This window comes from Corythoichthys intestinalis, chromosome 1 (genome assembly GCF_030265065.1).
Source record: "Corythoichthys intestinalis isolate RoL2023-P3 chromosome 1, ASM3026506v1, whole genome shotgun sequence".
NCBI classification, from domain to species: Eukaryota; Metazoa; Chordata; class Actinopteri; order Syngnathiformes; family Syngnathidae; genus Corythoichthys; species Corythoichthys intestinalis.
The window spans coordinates 32,300,117-32,327,569 of NC_080395.1; the positions used below are offsets into that span (position 1 = coordinate 32,300,117).

The 27,453-nt window shown below is 38.5% G+C and overlaps 1 protein-coding gene across 4 annotated transcripts in view; it reads right to left on the bottom strand.

Annotated features, from left to right (window-relative positions):
* Positions 1-27,453, bottom strand: part of LOC130926865 (semaphorin-4B-like) — a 157,777-nt gene that overhangs the window by 90,919 nt on the left and 39,405 nt on the right. For all 4 annotated transcript variants that reach the window (XM_057852183.1, XM_057852156.1, XM_057852165.1 and 1 more), the window contains one exon: positions 3,586-3,981. In XM_057852183.1, coding sequence (XP_057708166.1) covers positions 3,586-3,697 — 112 coding nt within the window. In that variant the 5' untranslated portion in view covers positions 3,698-3,981. The remainder of the gene's footprint in view (positions 1-3,585; positions 3,982-27,453) is intronic.

Sequence of the window (27,453 nt, forward strand, 5' to 3'; positions counted from 1 at the left end):
CAATCAAAGTATATATTTTCAATCAGAAACAAAAGTCACTTGAGCGCAAGCAAAATGTGTTTGAATGCAAAAGTAAGGGCGAAACCTTCCAGAGTGAGGCTGCTTTGTATGGAGTTTTATTTGTGTCACAATTCTGAGGCCTCCGCTGGCTGCTTTGTCTTTGCTCGTAAATTGAGCCATTAGCAGAGGAGGGGGTTGGGGGGGAAACTTTCTTGAGTAGGCTGCTTTCTCTTTACTTGCAAAAGAGGTGTCCCAATTCTTAGGGCTGATGTTTCAATCAAAAACAAAAGTCACTTGAGCGAAAGCAAAATGTGTTTGAATGCAAAAGTAAGGGCGAAACCTTCCAGAGTGAGGCTGCTTTGTATGGCGTTTTATTTGTGTCACAATTCTGAGGCCTCCGCTGGCTGCTTTGTCTTTGCTCGTAAATTGAGCCATTAGCAGAGGAGGAGGTTGGGGGAAAACTTTCTTGAGTAGGCTGTTTTCTCTTTACTTGCTGATGTTTCAAGCCCTTCCCCTTACCCCTACTCCTTATCGCTTCGTTTGAAGGGCCAAGGGGTGGGCCGAGGGGTGGGCAGAGGGGTGGGCCTAGTGGTGGGTGGGCCGAGGGGTGGGCAAAGGGGTGGGCAAAGGGGTGGGCCAAGGGGTGGGCCAGGAGGTGGGCCAAGGGGTAGAAATGAGATGGGCTCGGCTTGGGGGCGGATCCCAGGGTGTCCCAAAATGGGACACCCTTGGTAATTTTAGGAGGTATCAAAACCTCCTGGTAGTTCTAGTGTTAAGGAAAGAACGAATGGGGCCATGTATCGAGAGATTTTGAGTGAAAATCTCCTTCCATCAGCAAGAGCGTTGAAGATGAGACGTGGCTGGGCCTTTCAGCATGACAATGATCCCAAAAACACAGCCAGGGCAACAAAGGAGTGGCTTCGTAAGAAGCATTTCAAGGTCCTGTAGTGGCCTAGCCAGTCCCCAGATCTCAACACCATAGAAAATCTGTGGAGTTAGTTGAAAGTCCGTGTTCTGGGGGAGAACTGCATGGAGGAATGGGCCAAAATACCAGCAACCGTGTGTGAAAAGCTTGTGAAGAGTTACAGAAAACGTTTGCACTCCGTTATTGCCAAGTGTACATAACAAAGTATTGAGATAAACTTTTGGTATTGACCAAATACTTATTTTCCACCATGATTTGCAAATAAATTCTTTCAAAATCAAACAATGTGATTTTCTGGTTTTTTTTTTTTCAATATTCTGTCTCTCATAGTTGAGGTTTACCCATGTTGACAATTGCAGGCCTCTCTAATATTTTCAAGTGGGAGAACTTACACAATTAGTGGTTGACTTAAAGAGCATACGACACCAGAAAAAAAGTCTTAAATGGCATTATTATGTGAATTAGAATCATATTTTGAGACGATTCGACTATATACAACAATTTAGCAAAGCGCAGATGACGAGAAATTAGTCTTTTAATCTGCCGGTTAGCCACGCCTACAATTATAGGGCTTTAGCGTCCCCAACAGGTGGATGACGTCAGCGGTAGACTAGGCTCATCGGTTTTACTATTCAGCCCATTGAGGGGGAATTGTTCAGAACGAGGAAAACGAGACGAAGAGAGCTGCAAAATGTCATTGTTTCAGTCTCTCTACTCCCAATATTTTTACAGGATATTCTTTTTATCCAAGTATTTTCCCCAATAGCTATATAAATGGCTTGAGAAGGACCAGTCAGCCCGTCGAGGGGGAACTATTCACAATGAGGAAAACGTGACGAAGAGAGCGGCAAAATGTCATTGTTTCTGTCTCTTTACTTCAATATTTTTACAGGATATTCTTTTTACCCAAGTACTTTCCCCAATTGCTAAATAAATGGCATGGTCATGACAAATAACTTGTGCTAAATGGAATATAAAATAATAAAAATCCATTTATTCAAGACGACATGGCAAAATTACTCCATAATGGTCAAAACAGTCGACTTTACCTTTACTGTCACACCTGCCGAACGATATTTTATGACACCTACATCGGACATATCTCATTTCTCTTCCCCGGCTTCGGAGAATGTAAACAGACCAGAAGGAGTGACAGCTAGCCGACATGCTAACCCGAACCGAGGGATGTTTCAAAGTCTTCGAAGTGGAAAATCACACATAACTAGCCTGGATTATTTGACATGACGACCCGGTTGTCGAGTTTCTTTGCGGATCGGCAAACCGCCCGGCGGAGAGCAATTTACAGTTCGTTCCCTGGAGGAGGGTGGCTGGAATTGTTGTGTAGCTAACGTGCTAACAGCTAACTGCTAATGAGCGTGAGGATAGCTTTTTACATGCCTATCAATGATCAAACGTAAGTAGTCCTTTATTTAAAGGAATTTTATAGTGTTTACTTTGTAATCACTGTATTCGTATTTGACATAATACAAAACAAGATGTTTACTCACTTCCTTGTAAGTCCAATGGTCCCACAGTAAATATCCACGGTGAATGGGAACCTTTTGAAACTCCAAAAAGGCACATACGCCTCTCCCGCATACAGAATGATTTTTCTGCAGCCGTTTGGCTGGCGTGATGCAAAAAATAAAAGTATTAATCCGCAAAATCAGCTGAATCCTTCGTCCTCATACACAACAGTACACTGTAGCGTGAAGAGGACGTCTTCTACCGTACACGTCACAGCGCCCTCCTCCTCAATGCGAGACCGAAGCCGGAAGTCACTCATTTTCCTGGCGCGGGATTCAAAAAACTAAATAAATATAGCGATCGCTTCCACACACATCCAAGCAGTCCATATCATTCAGGAGCATAAAATACCGCGTGTATTATGAAATAAACATGCTTTTTCGTGTCACAAGCACTTTAATACTTATTTGCCCCACTGTATAAGTGTGCCATTACTGCCATCATAAAATCTTTAATGTTTCATTGGCAAAAGAGCAATATAGCTTTAATGTGTGGTGTGTGTGTCTGTGTCTGTGTGGGGGGTGCATGTACTAAAAAATGCTCTGGAAAAAAACCCTGAAACCTTGAAGTAAACACTTGTGTTGAGTAATTATGTCACTGCAGCGATTAACAAGTTGTCTGTTTGAAGTGTACTTTCAAGCTGAAAATCATTTGTGTTGCATTGACATGTTTGCACAGTCGTCATATTGATTTGTATAATTTTGTACATTGTTCAAGTCATACAAGCTGTTATAAATGTTCACACTATAATTCCTATTATTTACAACAAATTTTTGTACACTTAATTGTTAAATATGTTAAAGTGAGAGCTGGTAAATAAATCAACAGGAAACAGTTAATTTGTATTTCATGCATTGATTCAGATTTTCAAATTATATAAGTCCGCTTGGGTGAATTTATCATCATTTATCGTTATCGCGGTAAATCTGCTCTATTGACCGCAATACGTACTACAGGCCATATCGCCCAGCCCTAATCCGGATACAATATTTCAGTATCGATACTTCTTGATACTTTTGACTTTCCTAACTTTGGCGAATCATTGTTTGAGTTCCTGGGCATTAACGCTTCTGTAATTAAAGTATATCGAGTTACCATTTTGTATTATATCATGTAGATTTTTTTCTACTTACTATATGGGAAAGTGATGCGCGGCATCACGTCGTCGTCCGTGGTTGTCACTGACTGGACACAGACGACCAGCAGGAAGGCAGCGGCCATGAGCCCTGCCGCTAATGTCCTCATGGTTTTCCTAACCCTCGCACCAACAAACACAAAAGAACAGTGTTTGTTTTAACTTTCCTCAAAATTCATGAAGCTCCTGGGGAGTCCAGCTCAGCTTTCTATCCTCGCCAGCATCTTTGGAGGTAGTGAACGTGCCCTTGACTTGATCCTTTTATTCCCACAGGTCCTCCTCGCACACGGCTAGCAGCCTCTTCGCGCAAAGACAAGGAATCCTTTCAGGATTAAAAGCCTGTTTGTTTTTTGCCGGTGGATGTGATCCTTACTAAGCTCCAAGCAGTGGTCATCTGTGGAGAGAACAGAGGGAAAAGCTTTCTTTAAATCGGATCCAAGAACAGGGTCAATTAAAGCTCTGCTACAACAACAAGCTCAGTTTGTAACAATAGACAGAAATTTGTTCTAAGATTTTTCTGTAAAGTCTAGATTTATAAAACATAATATGTAATCTTTCTATCCAAGGGCATACATATTTATCACTTTGAGTGGAGCCACTCTTTAAGTACAAAGCCAAAAAACAACACCATCAAAACGCAAACAGCTGGAACCCCAAGCACAAACATTGCAAACTTTTGCAATTTTTTAATTTGCACCGTATCCAATTACACTGTCATTAGCAATAAGAGCTGATCATGTGGATGCTTGGCTCAACATTCGTGGCTATGATGAGGATTAATGAAAGAACACCCAGTCCAAAGACAACTCTGTAATTTGTATCAAAGAGGTACAATGAAACCCATCTGCTCAGTGATTTTTATTGGCTTTTAGTGCACATCGACATCCTTCCAACGATAACTCTGGCCATTTGTATTCATCAGCAAGAAAAATAAACAAACAAAAATTGTCTAGGGAATATCAAACAGGAGTGATGGACAGTAATTTCCCCCTTTTTTTATCAAACATGAAATATGTCCGTTCTGCCGTACCAATTTCTCTGATACAGTGAGAGTCTTAGCAACCAATCCCAAAGATGCAATGTAATTTTCGGACTTTAAGGCGCACCTGACCATAAGCCGCCACACACACCAAATTTGACACGAAAACGTCATTTGCTCATAGATAAGCCGCATTGAAATATAAGCGACAGCTGTCCTCACTGTATTATTGGAGATTTAGACTAAAACATATTAACCAGTAACACTTTATTTGCCAGCGGCATCATACGACTGTCATGAGACCAAATGAACCACCATCATGCTTTGAACTAATTGGCTGCAAAGCTTCATTGCTTCAAGAAGCTTCATTTGGCCATCACCACTTCTTTGGGGGAGACAGTCAACCTCTGCTGTCACCTGCTGTCAACACTGTTGTTGTCCAACATGTCTCCTAGCATGCATTGCAGTGCTACATATCTAAATGACAATTAAAAACTCATGTTTGTCAAATATCATCTGATCTATGTTTTAAGTTTATTTGTATTAATGATTTTACATTTCTCCAGATAAAAAGGGAGGGGAAAAAAGTAAATATTCACTTTTAATTTATTTTAATAGATTTTATGTATCTTTAAAAAAAAAAAATATGATCTCCTTTCAGGAATCTCACAGGGGGTCCATAGCACAGACACCAACACAAAAATGCTGTCCATTAGAAGACAAAGGAATAAGTGAAAACAAACATTAATTAAAGCTAAAATTAAGCTAAAAGTTTAAAATTATATCCCAGTATATTCCCATGTAGAGTGACGCAGAATTTGCCTGTGTCATGGCTTTCACACATGGGGAGATATCCCGGGAATTGCCGTGTTGGCGATTCAGCGCTCTCTGTGAGGGAAGTGCGGCTGGCGCGAATTAATAACCCGGGTATTACATCATTTTTGGTCGGCATCGGCAACAAAATAAACCAAACATTTCCAAAGATGGACGATGGACTGCCTTCCTCGGCACTACGATCCAGTAGAAATTTAATTTCGTTATGTTTTCAGTTTAATTTTGCCTTTTCTAATTTGCCATTATTTATAATTGAGACGTTTGTTTACCGCTTTTCGTCTTACTGCGAAGAAAGAGGAAATGACGATCTGCCTGCCATGATATTTACGTCACCAGCCTTCATGCTGTGGCCCGTGAATTCAACACCTGCTTTCACAAATGCCGCGTCCCGGGTAAGTCCCGGACATTATACTAGGACACGACCCGGTAAATGGCCATGTAATCTCCTCGTCAGTCGACCCGGAATATTGCTTTCACACATAAGTGCTACCCGTTTAAATTCCAGAATTTAAACGGTGTTCAGGTATGAGTGAAAGGGGCTTCACATACAGTGAAATAAAGTATACATACAGTGTACTTAAGTGGATTATATGGACACTTTGAAAAAGGGAAAAAAACTGTAAATACTCACTTTATAATTAAATCAAACTATTTTAATTAAAAAAAGAGAACATTTAATAAATAAAATAAAAATAGTAAATTATTCCAAATTAGATATTTGCAAAATTCCACATTTACTTTGAAAAACAAGATTGCAGTTACATAATCATAATAACACTGATGCCGCGTCCCGGGTAAGGCTCAGACATTATACTAGGACGCGACCCAGTAAATGCCTGTGCAATCTCCTCGTCAGTGTCCCAGGAAATTGCTTTCACACCTAAGGGCTACCCGTTTAAATTCCAGAACTTAAACGGTGTATGTGTGAAAGGGGCTTCACATACAGTGAAATAAAGTATACATAGAGTGTACTTACATGGATTATATAGGCACTTTAAAACAGAAAAAAAAGAATATTTAAGAAATTAAAAAAAAAAAAAAAAAGTAAATATTCAAAATTAGATATTTGCAAAATTCCACATTTACTTTGAAAAACAAGACTGCAGTTACATAATCATAATAATACTCATATTCCATCTTTTCCCAGTGCAGTTTTTGGTTTGACTGCACATGTCTAGCAAAAATTTAAAACCCAGAGTAATATGCTAGAAAAGTAACATAATGGCATAGCTATCAACTAGTGCTGCAACGATTAGTCGATTAACTCGAGTATTCGATTAGAAAAAAATATTCGAATTAAACGAATACTCGAAACAGCAAAACTTAATTAAAGTGGCGTTGTATTGGTTTGTTTTGAAAGTGTTTGCCTTTAGTTTTATTGATTTGTGTGGATACACTGCCCTGTAGTCTGCCTCATTCACATGGCTGAATCCATTTGCTCCCTGTTGAGACCAACACAAGCTGAATTTTTGTTTGCGCTAATGTATTTGTTCATGCTATCGTAATTTATTTTAAAGGTATATTTAGCCAATTTTTGTAGTAATATGTGTCTGAACCATTTGTTCAGAGCATTGTATAAAAAACAAAACTGTAATTTATAGCATTTAAGCTAGCGGACTTTTACTATGCAAGTTAGCCAGTTGTTATTTTGTTGTAACTAGATTCTTATTTGTTTATTTTCTATACCGTTTGAGGCTCAGCTAAGGTATTTTAATTTTTTATGTTCCTTATCCGATTACTCGATTATTCGAACTAACTAGTTCATCAATCAATCAACTACTAAAATAATCGACAGCTGCAGCCGTACTATCAACCAACACCAATATAATGCAGACAACAAATGTCGCTTTGATGCTTCGAGTACCGCCCCTCCCCAGCACCACCACGCAAGGTCCCATGCAGGCGCTGACGTTTAGATAGTAAACAGCAATGAGCACATGGCGTCTCTGGTGGAGGGCTTTTTTTTATCAGTGAAAATGCTCCCTCAAGAGCTAATTCAAAGGATTTTAGAGCAGGTAATAAATCCAATGGCAGTGCAAGATGGCTGGAGCGAGGTTACGGAGGGCGGGTGGGAGGCTGACTGCTTTGGTTTGTGAGTGGCCCCCGGTTGTCTGGCCACCACTGATGGCAGACTTCCTGGTGATCACTGCTCTGGTTCATAGGCACCAGGCAGACTGCCGAGGGGATGCTTGGAAGCAGACTAGATAACTCTACTGATAGACTATCAAGTCTTGTGGCTATAAAGTTCAGCTCAATGTAGAAAATTTGCTACATATATAATATTCACAGAGTTTAAGTTGTTTTAGTTGGTAAAAGATTTTTTTTTTTTCAATTTGAAACACCTTATTCAGCTGCCATTGACAGTGCTACACGTGCAATCCATTTTGACTGGGACGCATGGCAGCAGCGATTGTCAATGTCACTGAGTCACATTTCTAAATTTTTCACAATGTCATTCTCTATTCAATCTGGCAACATCAATGTACTCCCAGACGGTAGATCCCCATGTTCCACGAGCATATCATTACTCAACATGAGAGGTCTTTGAATATTTAATGAAAAGTTAAGGCTTTCATAGAGGATTCCCAGCACTTTGATGAATTTTTATCAAGCTTAATCTTTACAGAAAGTGACAAAAAGTCTCTCCTGACCTCTTTCTTACTCTAACAAGTACTTTAAGTCTGGCAGCAAAGAGTTCACCTCACAAATAAAGCACTGTTGGCGGGCTGATACGGCTTTGTGAGATAGCATTTACGGCAGCTTGCTCCAGACAAAGAAATCAAATGCTTTTATAGAATTTAAAAACTAAAAATCCAGTTAGCATAATCACATGGAACCAAAAAAGGGTATTAAAGCTAATGTATTGAAGCGCAATACAAAACCTTGATCAAGTGCATCTAAGTGTAAAGAATCGTGTTTAAAAAAAGACTAGCCATTTACCGATATGGGTTTTTCAGGACTGATACCGATTAATAATTGTTAGAGGGACCGATAACTGATTTGGGGTTTTTCAGGACTGATACCGATTAATAATTGTTAGTAGGGCTGCAGCAATCAATTATTTTAGTAGTCGATTAATCAATGAACTAGTTAGTTCGAATAATCGAGTAATCGGATAAGGAACATGAAAAATGAAAATACCTGAGCTGAGCCCCAAACACTTGAAAAATGAAAATACCTGAGCTGAGGCTCAAACGAAAAAAAAAGGATCTATGTACAACAAAAGAACAATAGCTAACTTACATCGCTAAAGTCTGCTAGCTTAGATGCTATAAAACGCTAAAGCTTTTTAAAATTTTTTTTTACAATGCTCTTGACAAATGGTTCAGACACATATTCACACACACACACAAAAACTGCTAAATATACCATGAAACTAAATTACGAATGCATTAAAAAAAACATTAGCTCAAACAAAAACTTGGCTTATGTTGGTCTTAACATGGAGCAGTTGGATTTAGCCATGTGAAATGAGGCAAGCTAGAGGGCAGTTTATCCACCCATATCAATAAAACTAAATGCAAACTTAAAAAAAACCCAAAAAACATTACAACGCCAATTTAATTAAACAAATACTCGAAGCAGCAAAATTTAATTCAAATCTTTTTTTTCTAATCGAATACTTGAGTTAATCGATTAATCGTTGCAACACTAATTGTTAGAGGGGCCGATAACTGATTTTTTGGACCGATATTCATTTGCAGTAAAAGTGTAAAAATTGGTGTAAAAAATTTGAATAATGCAATTCACTGAACTTTATTGAAATGCCTAAAGCATGTTTATTGAATCACACAAATAGAAAATAATTGCTCAAGAAGTGCCTGAATTTCCTAGACTCAGAAACATCTCTTATGAAGTGGAGTAAAAGGTTAAATAAATAAGTCTCTGAAATTATTCCACAGAAAAGAAAGCCCCTATGGCCTTTTCTAAGTATCCTTGAGCAAAATACTAAACCCCACGTTGCTCCTGGTGCTGCCTCACCTTTAGGTGGATGAGGATATGGTGTGAAGGGCCTTAAAAATGTGGAAAGGTGCAATACAAGTGTACCTCCATTTACCATTACCATTTAACCCAGGGACGGCAACCTGTGTTTTGAGAGCTGCATGCTGGAGGATTTTCAAAAATGTTTGAAAATAGAAAAAGATGATTGAGGGAAATATATTTTATGATGTAAAATGTGTATAATATTAAATTTAAAAAAAATTGTCAACTAAGTTTTGCATCATAGGCTGCGACACACGTTTCTATCAGCAGGGCGGGATGCCAGGCATGTGGGCTATTGTAAAAAAAAAAACGGCAGCCAAGTACCTAGTTGGGAGTGAGAGAAAGAGTGCGGTTCCATTACTTCCGAAGAACTTAGAGGAGCACAAAAATATATTTAAGAAGTGGATTGCATCGCTAAACTCCACTACTGCTGCATTTTTTGTTGTAACCCAGGAGATAATAAAGGCTGGAAAACCGTTCACAGATGGTGAGTACATGAAAGACATTCATCAACCTATCAGAACAGCTATTTGCAGACTTCAAAAACAAAACAGAGATAAGAAAATCATAGACATGCTTAGATAAGGAGCATGTTATGCACGTTCCATTTTGTTGTTTTTTTCAAAACCTGAAAATAAAAACTACATCGAAAATTGGATTTCTTTATTGCATTTCTATAATTTCATAAAAGCAATGAAACAATTCATTAATATTGTAATGAGGTTAAACTTCAGGTGCCATCATTCAACAGAAGAGTCACGTGGTGCATTGGATGCACTGCAGGTAAAATAAATATTAAATCATGAAGGCTCATTATGTATTTTTAGCCGACTTAGTCATTTTGATACTAGGCTAATATAGCTAATACAGATACATACAGCATGTGTTGCCTTCATTATTAGGCTAATTTAAGACTTATTCTTTTGCGGCTCCAGACATATTTGTTTTTTTGGTCCAATATGGCTCTTTCAAAATTTTGGGTTGCCAACCCCTGATTTAACCAATCAGAGGACGGGGTGAATACTAGTGCAGGAGACAGCAGGCAGGAGAGGGGGCACGGCAGCATCTAAGCCGAAATAACCCGGTTTTAAATTGATTTTGATTGATTTCAGCCTTTCGGATTAAAAAAACTAAAAAGTATCATATGTTGAGAACCCTGTTCTAAAGAGTTAATACTACTGACTTTTATTAAAGATTTTCTTTTTCTCAAGAAGAAGCCTAAAAACCACACTGGTCTAGTTTTGGGATTCCACTAAACATCCAGCAGAGTTACCGGAGCCATTGTGTTGGGAACAGAAAGTGCTCAGCGGGTGTCAGACAAGATAGAGATGTCATGCTGTGACTGTCTTTATAACTCACACTTAGCACAGCCTGCTAAAATGCAGCAGGGGAAAACACAGAATGCAAGAACATAATGGTATATACATTTGCGTAAATTCCGAGCTGTGATCTCGGATTAAATTTTATTGCAAAAACACTAGGTATTGTTTGCTAATTTGCATATTCTAAACACAACAAAGTGGGCGATAAAATGTAAATTAGCATCGGGATGAACTCCTCACAGCATGAAATCTATTGACGTGTGCTATTAGGGAAGGAGACGAGTCAACACGAGGCGCCGCCATCAATTGCGCAATTTGCATAACAAACGGAGCATCTTCGTCGTCTTGGAAGCAGAAAGTTAGCGTGATGTAGCTGTGGTGACAATAGAGCAAAGTTAAAGTTTGATAGAGATGAATCCTCATATTTGTAGTGCAAACCTTTGTTGATATAAAAAGTTGATAAACTCTTTGGCTGCCATTTATGGCGATAGACATCCAATTTTGACTGGGGATCTATCACTGTCAGTGGCAAACATCTAACATGATCCCTAATGTGAATGGCAGTTTTTCCTTATAGTAAATAATTAACAGTGTAATAGAATTTCACCACAAAACAAACACATAGGCTAACCATAAAAAGTGTAGAGATATTTGTTACTAGAGCTGGGAATCTTTGGGCACCTAACGATTCGATTACGATTCAGAGGCTCCGATTCGATTATAAAACGATTATTGATGCACCCCCCTCCTTTTTTTTTTTTTTTTTTTTTTTTTTTAAATGTTTTGTGCATTAGTTCCAAAATTGTTCAAAAATCCTCCCAGGCTAAACAGTAAACAAATATACAAAAATAACAGTAAATAAAATACTCCAGTCCCCATTCTGTATCAGCAGCTTTACACTACATTCAATTAATTTAATGTTGTGAATCAACTGTTACAGTTGTTAAAATTGCTCCCTTTATTCCATAATTTCCCTTCTGTCTACTTTTGTCAAAGTTTTAAAACTATTTCATAATTCAAAGATTCAAGACAAGATTCTGCCGATTTAGGAGTATTTTAGATAAAAAGTTAATTAGGTTCGCTACAACAGAGCCTTCTAGAGAAGTCACTGCTTTAGTACTGCTTTAAGATGGCGGCTGTTTACTAACGCCGGAAAGTGTCATTTCGCATCTCGGTTCAATAATACATGTTCTAACACCGCCGTCGTCTGTCATTTTGCATCTAGTTCTACATACTGGACTGTCTCAGGAAATTAAATTCCTGAGACAGTCAGGAAATTAGAATATTGTGTATTCTAATTTCCTGAGACAGTCCTGTATATATACACAGGACTGTCTCAAAAAATTAGAATATTGTGTATTCTAATTTTCTGAGACAGTCCAGTATATATGATATCTACTGTAGCCGTATGTTTGTAGCAACTAGCAACTGGGCGTTGTTTGTAGCGGCTGTCGGCCGCAGTCAGGTATGATTGTTTTTTTTTTATCTAGCGGCATGAGTTGAACATGATATTTACTCTCAGTCCGTTCCTCATTGCGTCCCAAAGACCGCGCTGACTGTGTTTTACTTCCGTTTTACCTGGTATAATTCAAAAATCAGAATTTGGATGTTTGTGAATCGTTCTCGAATCTTCCACGGCCGAATCGCGAATAATCTAAGAATCGGAAATTTCGCATGCCTCTATTTATTACCATATATTTGTTCATTTTACTTGATATGCTCATTTCTATATTGTTTGTCTTCTTTCTGACTTAGTTGGATGAGATAAAAGTGCAGCTCTCAGTTTCTCTGAAGCAAGGTGAAAGCAGAGAATATAACATAGCTGCTACTAAAATTCACTTTCTTGTGACCCACATCATGGGTTAACATAGGGGCCTGCCTATTCGCGTTTACATATGCATTGCAAAGTCAAGACAGAATCTTCTCCGAGGCGCCTGGAGCACTCAGAAGAATTCAGTCCTGGCCGGCCAGCTTTTAATTTTTTTTTTTTTTTTAGTAACTGTGTTTAGCTTAGGTGATTACTGCTTCATTTTTTGTCCCTGAATTGTGTGTCGTCATCACCTGTTCATTTAAAGAACCTGTGAAAAGAGAATTTTGTTCTCCTTCAAAAGCTAACTCTTTGTTGGACCACCACACAAGATTCAAACCCAGAACCATGCAACTGTTCATCACAGTGTATGCATTATCCACTTGGAAATGAGACAGGTGGGTTTAAACAGGTGGGGGCGATGGAGACAGAGAGTTCCTGCAGACGTCTCCCCAACTCCTAAATAAATCAGCACCGGGTTAAAAATAAACTGCAACCCCTCCTTGTCGCAGTCAGGCTAGTCGGCAATTGACTGCGACGAAATGCAGCTACTGTAGGCTTGTGACTTTCCGCATCAAAGCGTGACTCAGCAAGTCTGGCAAAAAAATGAGGTCGGACGCAATGACATCACTGGGGATAAAAACCTGTGAGTTTGCAATGCAACTTTTATGAAGGATCACACTTGATGCCGGTGGGTGGACGAGCTCAACTTCTATCCTGTCTGGACTAGAGTCATTTTCCCTTTGTAATTATTACTACCTTCAATATATGATCAAAAAGTAGTATTTTGTGTTTTTTAAAACACGACTTTGTGAAAATCAACACATATAATCACAATCCTGCTCCTGCACAGTCAGCAGGCGGCTTTCCACTTTAGAAGTGTTCCACTGGAAACTGCAAAAAAAATCATGTGATCTTGAAACCACCAGTAGGAAAAAAAGGGAGGAACAACAAGGTTAGAGGTGCACGATATTTACAGGTCCGATAATAGGAATTATGACATCATTCCAATAAATCCGACAACATAATTATTAGGCACAATAATATATAATATTTTTAGCACTGTGTCGGTGGTTTGGGATGTGTGCGTTTGTTTCCACTCCTGTTTTGCCAGTATGTAAAGTTTTGTTACTGTCGTAGAGACCCTATTTTTCCATCACGAAGTGATAAACCTTACTATGTCAATTATCAAATGTTTGCATTTTACAGTGTTATGTTTACAAGTTCTTGAGAGGCCTTTTGATTATTGATAGGCTTGCTTGTGGACCAAGACCACAAAAGTCTCCTCTCCTGTTGCACTAAATCAGTGGTTCTTAACCTTGCTAAGGGTATCGAACCCCACAAGTTTCCCATTTGGATTCATTGAACCCTTCGTAACGAGATAATAAAGCTTTTTTTTTTTCAGATTCAAAACCAATATATCTAAGCTAGCAAGCTAATAGTTTAGCAAATTCCTCTTCAAAATTCTTCTCATTTGGACAACATGTTTTATAAACAGGTCAAAATTCAACACCACACTCCCCATTGTTCTGTTGTATTCCCTCATACCAAGTGAGAGTCAACCTTCCACTGAGCAAACCAGTTCTTCCTCCCATCAAATCAGAGGACTTGCAGTTAAAAGAAATTGATTAACCCTGTAAATCAGGAGCAAACCAGTATAAAACTTGGTCTAAAAAGCCCCTTTGCCCAGATTTGATCAGCGTACGAAAACAAGGATCTGTGTTTCTTTACCTTTGAGGAACTCCTCAGACTTACTCACCGAACCCCTGGGGTTCAGTTGAACCCAGGTTAAGAACCACTGCACTAAATGTTTTATCTGCTGACAAAGCACAATACCTGTTGGGTTTGTTTTAGTTCAGTTCAGTTCTCATTGTTCAGGGGAATACATCGTCATTGATATTGACTGATTGATTGGGATGGACTCAAATTATATTTATTTGAAAAAAAAAAATACTGGCACTTTATTTAAAGTCAAAACTGTTCTTGTCTTTGTTTGTTCATTATAAAAATGTTCATGTCATCATGAAAATTCTGGTTAGTTCAAAGGCAAATCTTTGCTGAATCCACCACTAGTATTTTTGACCTAAAGGTGCTCAAAAATGAATATACATTTTAAAATTATATACAGTATATATTATCGGTTATCGTATCGGTATCAGCATTGAGGAGCAGGAAATTATCGATATCGGTTTCAAAAAATGGATATCGTACCCCTACTCAATGCTGTCCTCAATTTCATTTCTACCATTAATCATTAACTTGTAATTAGCATCAAATGAGTTACGAATTGTGTTAACCTGTTCAGCTATATACTGTATGTCTATAAATATAGCTATATTCTGTACATCAAGCTAAGCACCGTGCAAGCTGAGTTGAGCACATAAGATGGCTACACCCTGGACTGGCAAGACGAAGCAAGGCAATGCAAGGCAAATATAAAGACAAATAACCATTTACTTCGAGATTATTTCAATTCCCGATGTATGCAACTGTTATTTCTGTTTAGTATCATCAGATGTTAAACAGAGAGAAAATTACATATGCATTAAGCCACAGGCGTCAAACTCAAAGCATGGGGTCCAGATTTGACCCGCCGCATCTTTTTGTGTCAGTAAGTCAATAAATTATATTTGAACAGAATTTCTGTAGTCCTCAGTGACAAATTGAGGCTCGCAGCAATCAGATACTGTTTTTTTCTTTAAAAAAAAATTATATATATATATATATATATATTAGGGTTGTTCCGATCATGTTCTTTTGCTCCCGATCGTTTTGGTTTGAGTATCTGCCGATCCCGATATTTCCTGATCCGATTGCTTTTTTTTTTTTTGCTCCCGATTCAATTCCAATCATTCCCGATAATTTTTCCCGATCATATACATTTTGGCAATGCATTAAGAAAAAAAATGAATAAAACCTGGACGAATATATACATTCAACATACAGTACACAAGTACTGTATCAGTTTATTATGACAATAAATCCTCGAGATGGCATTTACATTATTAACATTCTTTCTGTGAGAGGGATCCACGGATAGAAAGACTCGTGACTTTGTATATTGTGACTAAATACTGCCATCTAGTGTATTTGTTGAGCTTTCAGTAAATGATACTGCAGCAATTCAACCCAAATGCATGATAGGAAGTGGAACCATTACTGTGCGTAGTGCTACCTATTGATATATCTTCTCTGCATTGGGAAATGACATAAGGTGTTAAGAAAAAGATCAATCACTACATTGCTTCCCCACCTTGCTTCCCATGATATTTCTAATCATAGGGAGGGGGATTGTAAGGCTTTAGCCTATTTAATAAAGGCTCCAAAGGTTGCCAAAATTCACTCTACTCATTAAATGGGTATTACGGCGCCATTACAGATTGAGCGCGACAATGCGTGAGTAGGTCGTGCAACGTATGCATTAATTGCGTTAAATATTTAACGTACATTAAAAAAAAATTAATTACCGCTGTTATCGGGATAAATTTGATAACCCTACCTTAAGCCTAAACTAAAGACTCTGGATGAGTGTAACATATTATGTCTGTAACGTTAAATACAATTAGAAAACGATTTAATAAAACTTTTTTTTTTTAAATTTAAAAAAAGGCATGGCCGATATTTTTTTGCCGATTCCGATACTTTGAAAATGAGGTGATCGGACCTGATCGATCGGGATGCCGATCCATTGGGACATCTCTAATATATATATATATATATATATATATATATATATATATATATATATATGTATAAGATATAATATAAGAATATTTGTTTTTTTACTCCTCCTCCTCACAAAACTTTTATTAATAATAGAATATTTAGTTTTTCCCTTTTTGTTTTCTTAAATACATAAATAAATGAAAGTGAAAATTAAAAAAAAAATCATAGTTTGTCCTTCAAAATTAAAATGAAACAAATATAATGAAAAATAAGACGATATCCTGTATAGTATTAATTCATTGACTGCCACAGACACCAACAGACATCAAACCCATTTGAACTTGGGTGGTTGGCATTAAATAATGAAATAACATTCAAGCTGTGAGCAGAGCACGAAGGTTGTTGATCTGTTTCCTTAGTTTCAGTGTTGTAAGTTTGAATTTGCCAAACTGTCACTGTCAATGGCAGCAAATGAGTTACGGGTGTAACAAAAGGATTTGGACAAATAATATGTCAACAATGTCTCTAAATAATAATTGACTATTGAAAGTTATTTCATATTTGATCAATTGTCAGTAAATTGATTAATCTTATCGACCCTATTTGGCAGGCAATGGCCTTCCGAAGGAAACCACACTACCTTGTGGCCCATGACAAAGACTGTCAGAGTTTGACACCCCTGTGCTAAACTAATAAGCAACAAATATTGCTCATCTTCACATATCGTAAGTTTTAGACTGTACTTTACCCACAGGGACATTGTCAGTATGAATATCCGCGCAAATTGAAACCAAAAGCATGTTGTGTCAAACATCCCACCGGGGGCTTCCCTTTTGTAACATTAATTATTCACTAGATCATCTTTCTATTGATTTGTGGCTGGCTTGCTTCAAAATAAGATTTTCAAGGCATATAGATGAAATATTTAGTCCACCACAGTCGTGCTAAACGGCAAAAAAAAGTGGCAATGAATGTTTGGTAATAATTCAATTCGCACCTGAATAGCCAAAAATTACATTAGTGTCAAGCAAACCAAGAGACACATAAGTACAGGTCATAAAAGGGCACTTACTGTTCATTCACATATATCACTTTAAATACGCAGTACACCGCAACATCACATTTTAGAAGACGCTGCGCATATTTGTTGCAGATGGATGCACGCACATGTGGCCAAACACCATACAACATGAGTCTTTTGAGAAGACCACAACTAAAATAATACTACTATATTTTAATCTCGCTAACGTGTGTCAACTCATGAAAATGACCACAAAAATCTTTTTCCAGGAATTATATCTACAGTATATGTATGAATATATTTTTTTGGTTTATGAAACATTAAGGATGCCGACATTTTTCATAGAACATCACCTTCAGTCCTTTTAAGAGTATGATTTAAAAAGGGTTAATTTTACTCACAGTGTAAGAGTATGATTTAAAAAGGGTTAATTTTATTCACAGTGTAAATGCAAATTCAAAACAAGACTTAAGTCAACCATATTTCACATCCCCAACCAGCGAATAGCCCAGATTTATCGCAACCCTCATTTGCATTCATTTAAATACAGCTCAGTATTGTTGAGCAGTCAATGTTCATTTTCAATGAGTGTCAGCGGAGATAAGGATAAGTGCTTTAAAGAGAGTTTGGGGGTCAAACATCTTCCCACTGATATGCAGTTAACTTCAAACTGTAGGAGATCATTTTCAGTAAAAGTGCAAAGTATAATTAATAGGCTCCGTTTTCTAATTTCCCACAGCCGCCACTTGACCACGGCATCTCTTCCACAAACTGCTGAACACTTAGCGGCAAATCCCCTTATAGCATTTAAAAATGGCTGCTATTAGTCCCGTAACCGGGAGGAAAGTAGATTAAACTAATCTCCTTTGTTTACTCGGCTGGCAAACGACTCCGTGCGTTTAACGTGCAGACCCATTTTAAATATCGTGACATGACAGAAAACATTGGAAAAAGGCTAAATGCATGCAGCGATTCAAACTGAACTTCAACATACATATACAGTGTATCACAAAAGTGAGTACACCCCTCTCATTTCTGCAGATATTTAAGTATATCTTTTCATGTGACAACACTGGCAAAATGACTTTGACACAATGTCTGTGTGCAGCTTATATAATAGAGTTAATTTATTATCCTCTCAAAATAACTCAAAGTATAGCCATTAATATCTAAACCCCTGGCAACAAAAGTGAGTACACCCCATAGAAACTACGTACATCCCTAAATGTCCAAATTGAGTACTGCTTGTCATTTTCCCTTCAAAATGTCATGTGACTCGTTACAGGAGTGCTGAGAGATTGAAGAGGTGGGGGGTCAGTCTGTTAGTGCTCAGACCATACGCCGCACTCTACATCAAATTGGCGTGCATGGCTGTCAGCCCAGGAGGAAGCCTCTTCTGAAGACGGAACACAAGAAAGTCCACCCGTCTCATCAGACCATAGGACATGGTTCCAGTAATCCATGTGCTTTGTTGACATGTCTTCAGCAAACTGTTTGCGGGCTTTCTTGTGTACCGTCTTCAGAAGAGGTTTCCTCCTGTGGTGATAGCCATACACACCAATTTGATGTAGAGTATGGCATATGGTCTGAGCACTAACAGGCTGACCCCCCACCTCTTCAATCTCTGCAGCAATGCTAACAGCACTCCAGTAACGAGGTACATGACATTTTGGGGGGGAAATGACAAGCAGTACTCAATTTGGACATTGAGGGATGTATGTAGTTCCCATGTGGTGTACTCACATTTGTTGCCAGGGGTTTGGATATTAATGGCTATATTTTGAGTTATTTTAAGGGAAAAATAAATTAACTCTATTATATAAGCTGCACATCGGCTACTTTTCATTGTGTCAAAGTGTTGTCCCATGAAAAGATAAATATCTGCAGAAATGCGAGGGGTGTACTCACTTTTGTGATACACTGTAATTCCTCATTGGCACATATGGACATTAAAATACGCACCCAATTGACTGTGGGACCCCAGGGAAAAAAAAAAAAAAAATCATTACCACATTCAAATACAAGGTTAAAATCTTTGCCTATTCAAATCATTAACATTTCAACACATTTCTACCAAAATTGAAACTTCAAATTAGGCCTGAACGATACTGGAAAAAACTATCATTGCGATTTTTGAGGGGTTTGCGATATAGTGTGATATTGATATTAAAACTAGAAGAATTTGAATGGATATGTTTTGGAAGACTTTGGTTAACTCACCATGACCACATTGTATGATTAATATAATACAGTTTATTCCTGGCTAAGAGGGTTCATTTGTGAATTATGAAGATTGCTGTATAGCAAAGACAGATGTGGGTAGTAACATGATACATTTGAGTAACTTTTTGTAAAGACATCATCATTATTGACGGGTCAGCTCGGCCATGCACTGCGCAACTCCTTCAAGCAGGGGGCCGCCCAAATCAAGAGGAGCTATTCACAAACACGCACGCAGCGAACTAACGTTGGATTTCGGGTCAAAAAGTACGAAAGCTGTACCACATACAAACAGGAAGGATTGTCTCAGGAGTGATTTGTTCAAGGATTCAAGGTAATTATTGTATTTTTCGTACATTGCATGCATTTTGAAACGTTGTAGAAAAAAAACAACGGAAAAATTAGCCACTAAGGCATTGGCATCATACTTCGCAACATTTACGTAAAATAAATGCTACCTACGTGTTTTTTTTTTTTTGCTTTTAACCAAGAAACGAGACTGTTTTACATCCATATCTATAAAGAATTCAGGGATTTAAGCATTTAATCACAAGAATTTTCAACGAAAAAAGCTCTTTGTTGTGGTAAGGCGGCACCACAGTGAACTTAAAGACGAGCCGCACATTCGACATATTTACGTAAAAAAAATGCTACCTGTACGGTTTCTTTTGCTTTTAACCAAGAATCGAGACTGTTTTACGTCCATATCTATAAAGAATTCAGGGATTTAAGCATTTATTCACAAGCATGTCAAAGTAAAAAGCTCTTTGTTGTAGACTTGTGGTAAGGCGGCGCCACAGTGAAGTTAAATAAGAGCCGCACATTCAACATATTTACGTAAAATAAATGCTACCTGCATGTTGTTGTTTTTTTTTTTGCTTTTAACCAAGAATCGAGACTGTTTTCGTCCATATCTATAAAGAATTCAGGGATTTAAGCATTTATTTACAGGAATTTTCAACGAAAAAAAGCTCTTTGTCTTTAATTCCACTCAGTTAGCTTTGACAGCCACGCCAACAATGCAGGCCCCCTATTACTCGCCCCTGCGTCCCCCTTGTCCCGTCAATAGTTATGAAGTCTCTGCTTTTTGAGAAAAACATACTTCTAAGAGTAGTTTTATAAGCCATACTTTTTCTTTTACTTGAATAGATTCATGAAGAAGAAACGCTATTCGTACTCCACTACTTTGGGCTACATTAGTTGTTACATTTTTCCTCTTAATGCTACACATTGACTTGATTTTTGCCAGAGATGCCAACAGTAGCTCCACCAGTTTCACCGATGAGACGTCACAACAATAATCACATGACTAGATGATACTAAACAGAAACAAGTTTGCCGTTCTTCTATCACGGCAGCCTGTTCGATCACGTCATCTTTAAAGCACCGTAGAAAAATACAGTGCCTTGCAAAAGTATTCGCCCCCCTTGAATCTTGCAACCTTTCGCCACATTTCAGGCTTCAAACATAAAGATATGAAATTTAATTTTTTTGTCAAGAATCAACAACAAGTGGGACACAATCGTGAAGTGGAACAACATTTATTGGATAATTTAAACTTTTTTAACAAATAAAAAAAACTGAAAAGTGGGGCGTGCAATATTATTCGGCCCCTTTACTTTCAGTGCAGCAAACTCACTCCAGAAGTTCAGTGAGGATCTCTGAATGATCCAATGTTGTCCTAAATGACCGATGATGATAAATAGAATCCACCTGTGTGTAATCAAGTCTCCGTATAAATGCACCTGCTCTGTGATAGTCTCAGGGTTCTGTTTAAAGTGCAGAGAGCATTATGAAAACCAAGGAACACACCAGGCAGGTCCGACATACTGTTGTGGAGAAGTTTAAAGCCGGATTTGGATACAAAAAGATTTCCCAAGCTTTAAACATCTCAATGAGCACTGTGCAAGCCATCATATTGAAATGGAAGGAGCATCAGACCACTGAAAATCTACCAAGACCCGGCCGTCCTTCCAAACTTTCTTCTCAAACAAGGAGAAAACTGATCAGAGATGCAGCCAAGAGGCCCATGATCACTCTGGATGAACTGCAGAGATCTACAGCTGAGGTGGGAGAGTCTGTCCATAGGACAACAATCAGTCGTACGCTGCACAAATCTGGCCTTTATGGAAGAGTGGCAAGAAGAAAGCCATTTCTCAAAGATAACCATAAAAAGTCTCGTTTAAAGTTTGCCACAAGCCACCTGGGAGACACACCAAACATGTGGAAGAAGGTGCTCTGGTCAGATGAAACCAAAATTGAACTTTTTGGCCACAATGCAAAACGATATGTTTGGCGTAAAAGCAACACAGCTCATCACCCTGAACACACCATCCCCACTGTCAAACATGGTGGTGGCAGCATCATGGTTTGGGCCTGCTTTTCTTCAGCAGGGACAGGGAAGATGGTTAAAATTGACGGGAAGATGGATGCAGCCAAATACAGGAACATTCTGGAAGAAAACCTGTTGGTATCTGCACAAGACCTGAGACTGGGACGGAGATTTATCTTCCAACAGGACAATGATCCAAAACATAAAGCCAAATCTACAATGGAATGGTTCAAAAATAAACGTATCCAGGTGTTAGAATGGCCAAGTCAAAGTCCAGACCTGAATCCAATCGAGAATCTGTGGAAAGAGCTGAAGACTGCTGTTCACAAACACTCTCCATCCAACCTCACTGAGCTCGAGCTGTTTTGCAAAGAAGAATAGGCAAGAATGTCAGTCTCTCAATGTGCAAAACTGATAGAAACATAACCCAAGCGACTTGCAGCTGTAATTGGAGCAAAAGGTGGCGCTACAAAGTATTAACGCAAGGGGGCCGAATAATATTGCACGCCCCACTTTTCAGTTTTTTATTTGTTAAAAAAGTTTAAATTATCCAATAAATTTTGATCCACTTCACGATTGTGTCCCAATTGTTGTTGATTCTTGACAAAAAATTAAAATTTTATATCTTTATGTTTGAAGCCTGAAATGTGGCGAAAGGTTGCAGGGTTCAAGGGGGCCGAATACTTTTGCAAGGCACTGTAAGTATTTGCTGTATGTGCTGATGAAAAATATCATATTTAAAAAAATAATAATAATAATAAAAAAATTTAAAAATCAAACATCGTACACAGTTACTTACAATGCAACTCATAGCTTCAGGATTCTTTTCACCAAATACTTTTTTACTTGTACTTGAGTACATTTTTTGGATGACTACTTTTACTTGAGTAATATTATTTTGAAGTAACGCTACCCTTTCTTGAGTACAATTCTTGGCTACTCTACATTCCTCTGATAAGACGGATCCAGGATGCCATGTCTCTGCACACTTGCAGCTTTTATGAAGCAAAAACAAAAAACAATTGCACGTCCTGCGATGTGACTATTGCGCATGCGCACATCGCGATGGCGATTTTTAAACAATATATTGTGCAGGCCTACTTCTAATGTTTACACTTACCACCAAAACATCATTTTTGATCAAAAAGTTTAACAACCATCTGAAGCATTTTCACCCAATTTTTCCAGAAATACAATTTTTTGTTGTTGTGAAACGAAACTTGATTTATAAACAAATGTTACTACTTGAATGAATTTTAAGAAAGTAAGCAATTAATGCACTACAAGAAAAACAACAAAAAGAACACTCACAATTAGTTACAATAAATGGTAAATGGTGTTATACTTGTATACATGCCTAAACGCTGACACTGAACAAACCTACCTACCTGACTCCAAATTATGGTGTCACTCATTGGGCCACGCCCCCTTAACAAATTATTGCATTGCTTGATTCCTTGTGTTATTATCTATTTTTGTGTATTTCACACTTAGTCTGCTAGTGTACTAGGAGCCTCCATGTGCATGACAAAGCCAAAATGTCAATGTTCTTTGGAAACATGTTTCCCAACGGTTTCTATTATAAACACATTGAATCTTGTTGTTTACAAGCTTAGATGACGCAGCTGATGGTGATCCACCTACATGATGCGAGTTGAGCACGCGATCAAAGTAAGACTCACGCAATTACACAACGAGGACTTCATGAGGTCACTGTGCTGATTACACCACATGGAAGCTGGAGTAAAGCAGGGCTGCAATCAAATGATTTCAAGTTGGTGTTTGGGTGGGGGGCATTAAATCCCTGCAGCTTAATCACTGTAAAGACTCATTTCGTTACCGGCTTTGACAAGCCAGACAAAAGGTTTCAAAAGGCCACTATATATGCGTCAGTACACTGTATATCTGCACAATTCTAATACACTATTCTGTTCAGTGTTGCACCAATACAAGTATCTGAAAGGGCCCCGATACAGTACTAAAATGCAAGCATCGGTATCAGTGAGCACTGAGAAATAATGCACTGATTCTGTGCACATATGTACTCTTCGAGATTTAGTTTCCAACTGCCAGTTGTCCTCCACATGATGGCAGCCAGTTCTGAATGCTGCCGTAAAAGAAGCATCGCTTATCAACCTTCCCGAGATTGCCTCCGATGACAAACGCCATAAAAAAAAAAAAAAAAGAACAAACAGAGAACGCATTAAAGTTAGACGAAATGTATGAAGAAAACATCCTTCATGTGTCGTAATGCCTAGAGTCGTTTCTACAAGTTCCAGAAAAGCAATTCGTGATCGGCATGTTCGTTTTTGAAAGATTACCGGAGAAAAGTAGCACAAATTACGTTGTTTCTTGTGAGGGCAGGTCTATAATGTCCCACTTCGGCTTTACTTCCGCTTTACGATGCGACGTCACGGTCTAAAAAAAGCATGCGTGCGGTATGCCATTGGCTTCCTGCTGTCCGCTGCCATTATTTTTAGACACAGTAAACAGACTGGTCTTTCCTCGTCTCCCACTGTATTAAAAGTCAAAGCCAAAGGCCAAACACTACATATGCTTTGTCATATTTCCTCATCTTACCTCTTTACATCTCCAGTGCTCTTTGCTGTGTTCTCTTGTTTGGTTCCAAAATACTACACATACTCTGAAAATGAGAGCGGCACTGCCACCCACTGAGTGGATGTGCAATTCCACTTTATTCTAGTAGGGTTAAAAAGCATGTTCCCCAAGGTAAAATGTGCCACCCCTGGCATCACCCCCCCTCCCCCCACTATTTAAGAAGTACAGACCTAAGCTCAAGTACTAATGTGGTATAATGGCATTGACTCCACTCAATTAAAAAAAAATGTTTTTTTTTTTTCATTTTACACAGGTTTTTAAGCAGTGTCTCAACATGCTATGATATAAATTGTTTGTACAGTATTGGTGTTGGCCAATACCACACAACTGGGTATCGGAATTGGGATTTTAAAAAATGGTATCAGTGCGACACTAATTCTGTTCAGGCTAAGCTATCTGACGGACTTCAAACACACCAGCTGAGGCTCCTCTGCTTTGTTTGCTATCTGTCCCTGTTTTGTGTTTGGTACCAATAAAGGAAGTCATAAGTCAAGATGAGAAAGTCTCTCCCGGCGACAGTCCCTGATGGAGGCCACAGATAATAAACGGTAACAATGAAACCGGTCGTCTTGAACTGTGAAATCGAGACTAATAAGCTTTTTTTAAGGTTCTCTTTACTTATAATTGAGTAGCATCTGCCCCTCTGTATTGCTCTAAATGACAGCTGCTGCACCACAATACTATGGCTGTGTTTTGCAATTGAAAACAGCGGAAAGCAAAATGGGTGGATTTTTGTAAAAACACACTTGGAGCCAGCTGTTTTTCATCGCAAAATGAGAGTTTTATCTTTTCCCCGCACTACTTTCAAAACAGAGATGTAAAAAAAGAGAAAGGGGAAGGAATTTCTCTCTGGAGAGAGAAGCTTGTTGCATAATAGATTTCCATCTCAGCTTAGTTACCTTGGTCTTTCTGAAGGAAAGAACAAGGTTATGTTGTTGTGCAACTTTATTGTACTTATTATTTATTCATCTTATTCTCCGCGTTTTTTTGAGCCAACGCACAGCCCAAACCGTAGCACCGATCGGCACAGTTCAAGTATCGGCACGACCGGAATTTTCGCGTGACGATGGGAATTTTTCAAGCCGCCACGAAAAATTTTCCGTTCGCCCGTAAACGGCAATTTTCCGAAAAACAAAAAAAGTTTCAAAATGTATCTAGTCCTACAATTTTTGACCAAATCACATAATTTGGGCATCAAAAATTCCGGGACGGTGAGGGGCATAAAAGTTGTATACAGAATTTGGCAAAAATTTACGGTTCCCCGGAAATTTGCCAAAAACTTTCCTATTCATTTTGAATGGAAAAAAAACGCGCGCTTCACAGCCCGAACCGTTAGACCGATCGGCACCGTTCAAGTATCGGCACGACCGGAATTTTAGCGTGACACAGGAAACTTTACAAATGGCCCCGAAAATTTTTCCGTTCGTCCGTAAACGGCAATTTTCCGTGAAAAAAAAAAAACTTTCAAAATGTATCTAGTCCTACAATTTTTGACCAAATCACATAATTTGGCCATCAAAAATTCCGGGACGGTGAGGGGCATAAAAGTTGTATACAGAATTTGGAAAAAAATTACGCTTCCTCGGAAATTTGCCAAAAACTATCCCATTCATTTCGAATGGGAAAAGTTCCCATTCACTTCCAATGGGATTTCCAATGGAATTTACATTGCATTGATGCCATTGACGGCCATGCATGTCGAATCTACTGATGCCAATGTACTTGGATTCAATTGACTATATGGATGTCGATGCCATTGACGGCCATGGACGTCCAAAATTTTTCCCATTCATTTTCAATGGGGAAAAAACAAAATTTCCCCAAATCAACAGAAAATGACCAGATATCAATAGGACGTGTCCCCCAAACTTCCCCAATTCCATTGACGCTTATGAAGGGTGCCACCATTGACTTCCATGGACGTCCAAAAATTTTCCCATTCATTTTCAATGGGGAAAAAACTAAATTTCTCCAAATCAACAGAAAATGACCAGATATCAATAGGACGTATATCCCAAACGTCCCCAACTCCATTGACGCTTATGGAGGGTGCTGCCATTGACGTCCATGGACGTCCAAAATTTTTCCCATTCATTTTCAATGGGAAATTTTTTTTTTCCCCATATCAACAGAAAATGACTAGATATCAATAGGACGTGTCCCCCAAATGTCCCCGATTGCATTGCTGCTTATGGAGGGTGATGCCATTGACGTCCAGGGACGTCCAAACTTCCCATTCATTTCCAATGGCATTTCTTCATGTTTGTTCATTCTTTTGATGCCAATGTACTTGGATTCCATTGACGCTTAAGTAAGTTGACACCATTGACGTCCATGGACGTCCAAAATTTTTCCCATTCATTTTCAATGGGAAATTTTTTTTTTCCCCCAAATCAACAGAAAATGACTAGATATCAATAGGACGTTTCCCCCAAAATGTGCCCGATTGCATTGCTGCTTATGGAGGGTGATGCCATTGACGTCCACGGACGTCCAAACTTCCCATTAATTTCCAATGGCATTTCTTCATGTTTGTTCATTCTATTGATGCCAATGTACTTGGATTCCATTGACGCTTATGTAAGTTGATACCATTGACGTCCATGGACGTCCAAAATTTTTCCCATTCATTTTCAATGGGAAATTTTTTTTTTCCCCAAATCAACAGAAAATGACTAGATATCATTAGGACGTGTCCCCCAAATGTCCCCGATTGCATTGCCGCTTATGGGGGGTGATGCCATTGACGTCCATGGACGTCCAAACTTCCCATTCATTTCCAAAGGCATTTCTTCATGTTTGTTCATTCTATTGATGCCAATGTACTTGGATTCCATTGACGCTTATGTAAGTTGATACCATTGACGTCCATGGACGTCAAAAATTTTTCCCATTCATTTTCAATGGGATTTTTTTTTTTTTTCCCAAATCAACAGAAAATGACTAGATATCATTAGGACGTGTCCCCCAAATGTCCCCGATTGCATTGCCGCTTATGGAGGGTGATGCCATTGACGTTCATGGACGTCCAAACTTCCCATTCATTTCCAATGGCATTTCTTCATGTTTGTTCATTTTATTG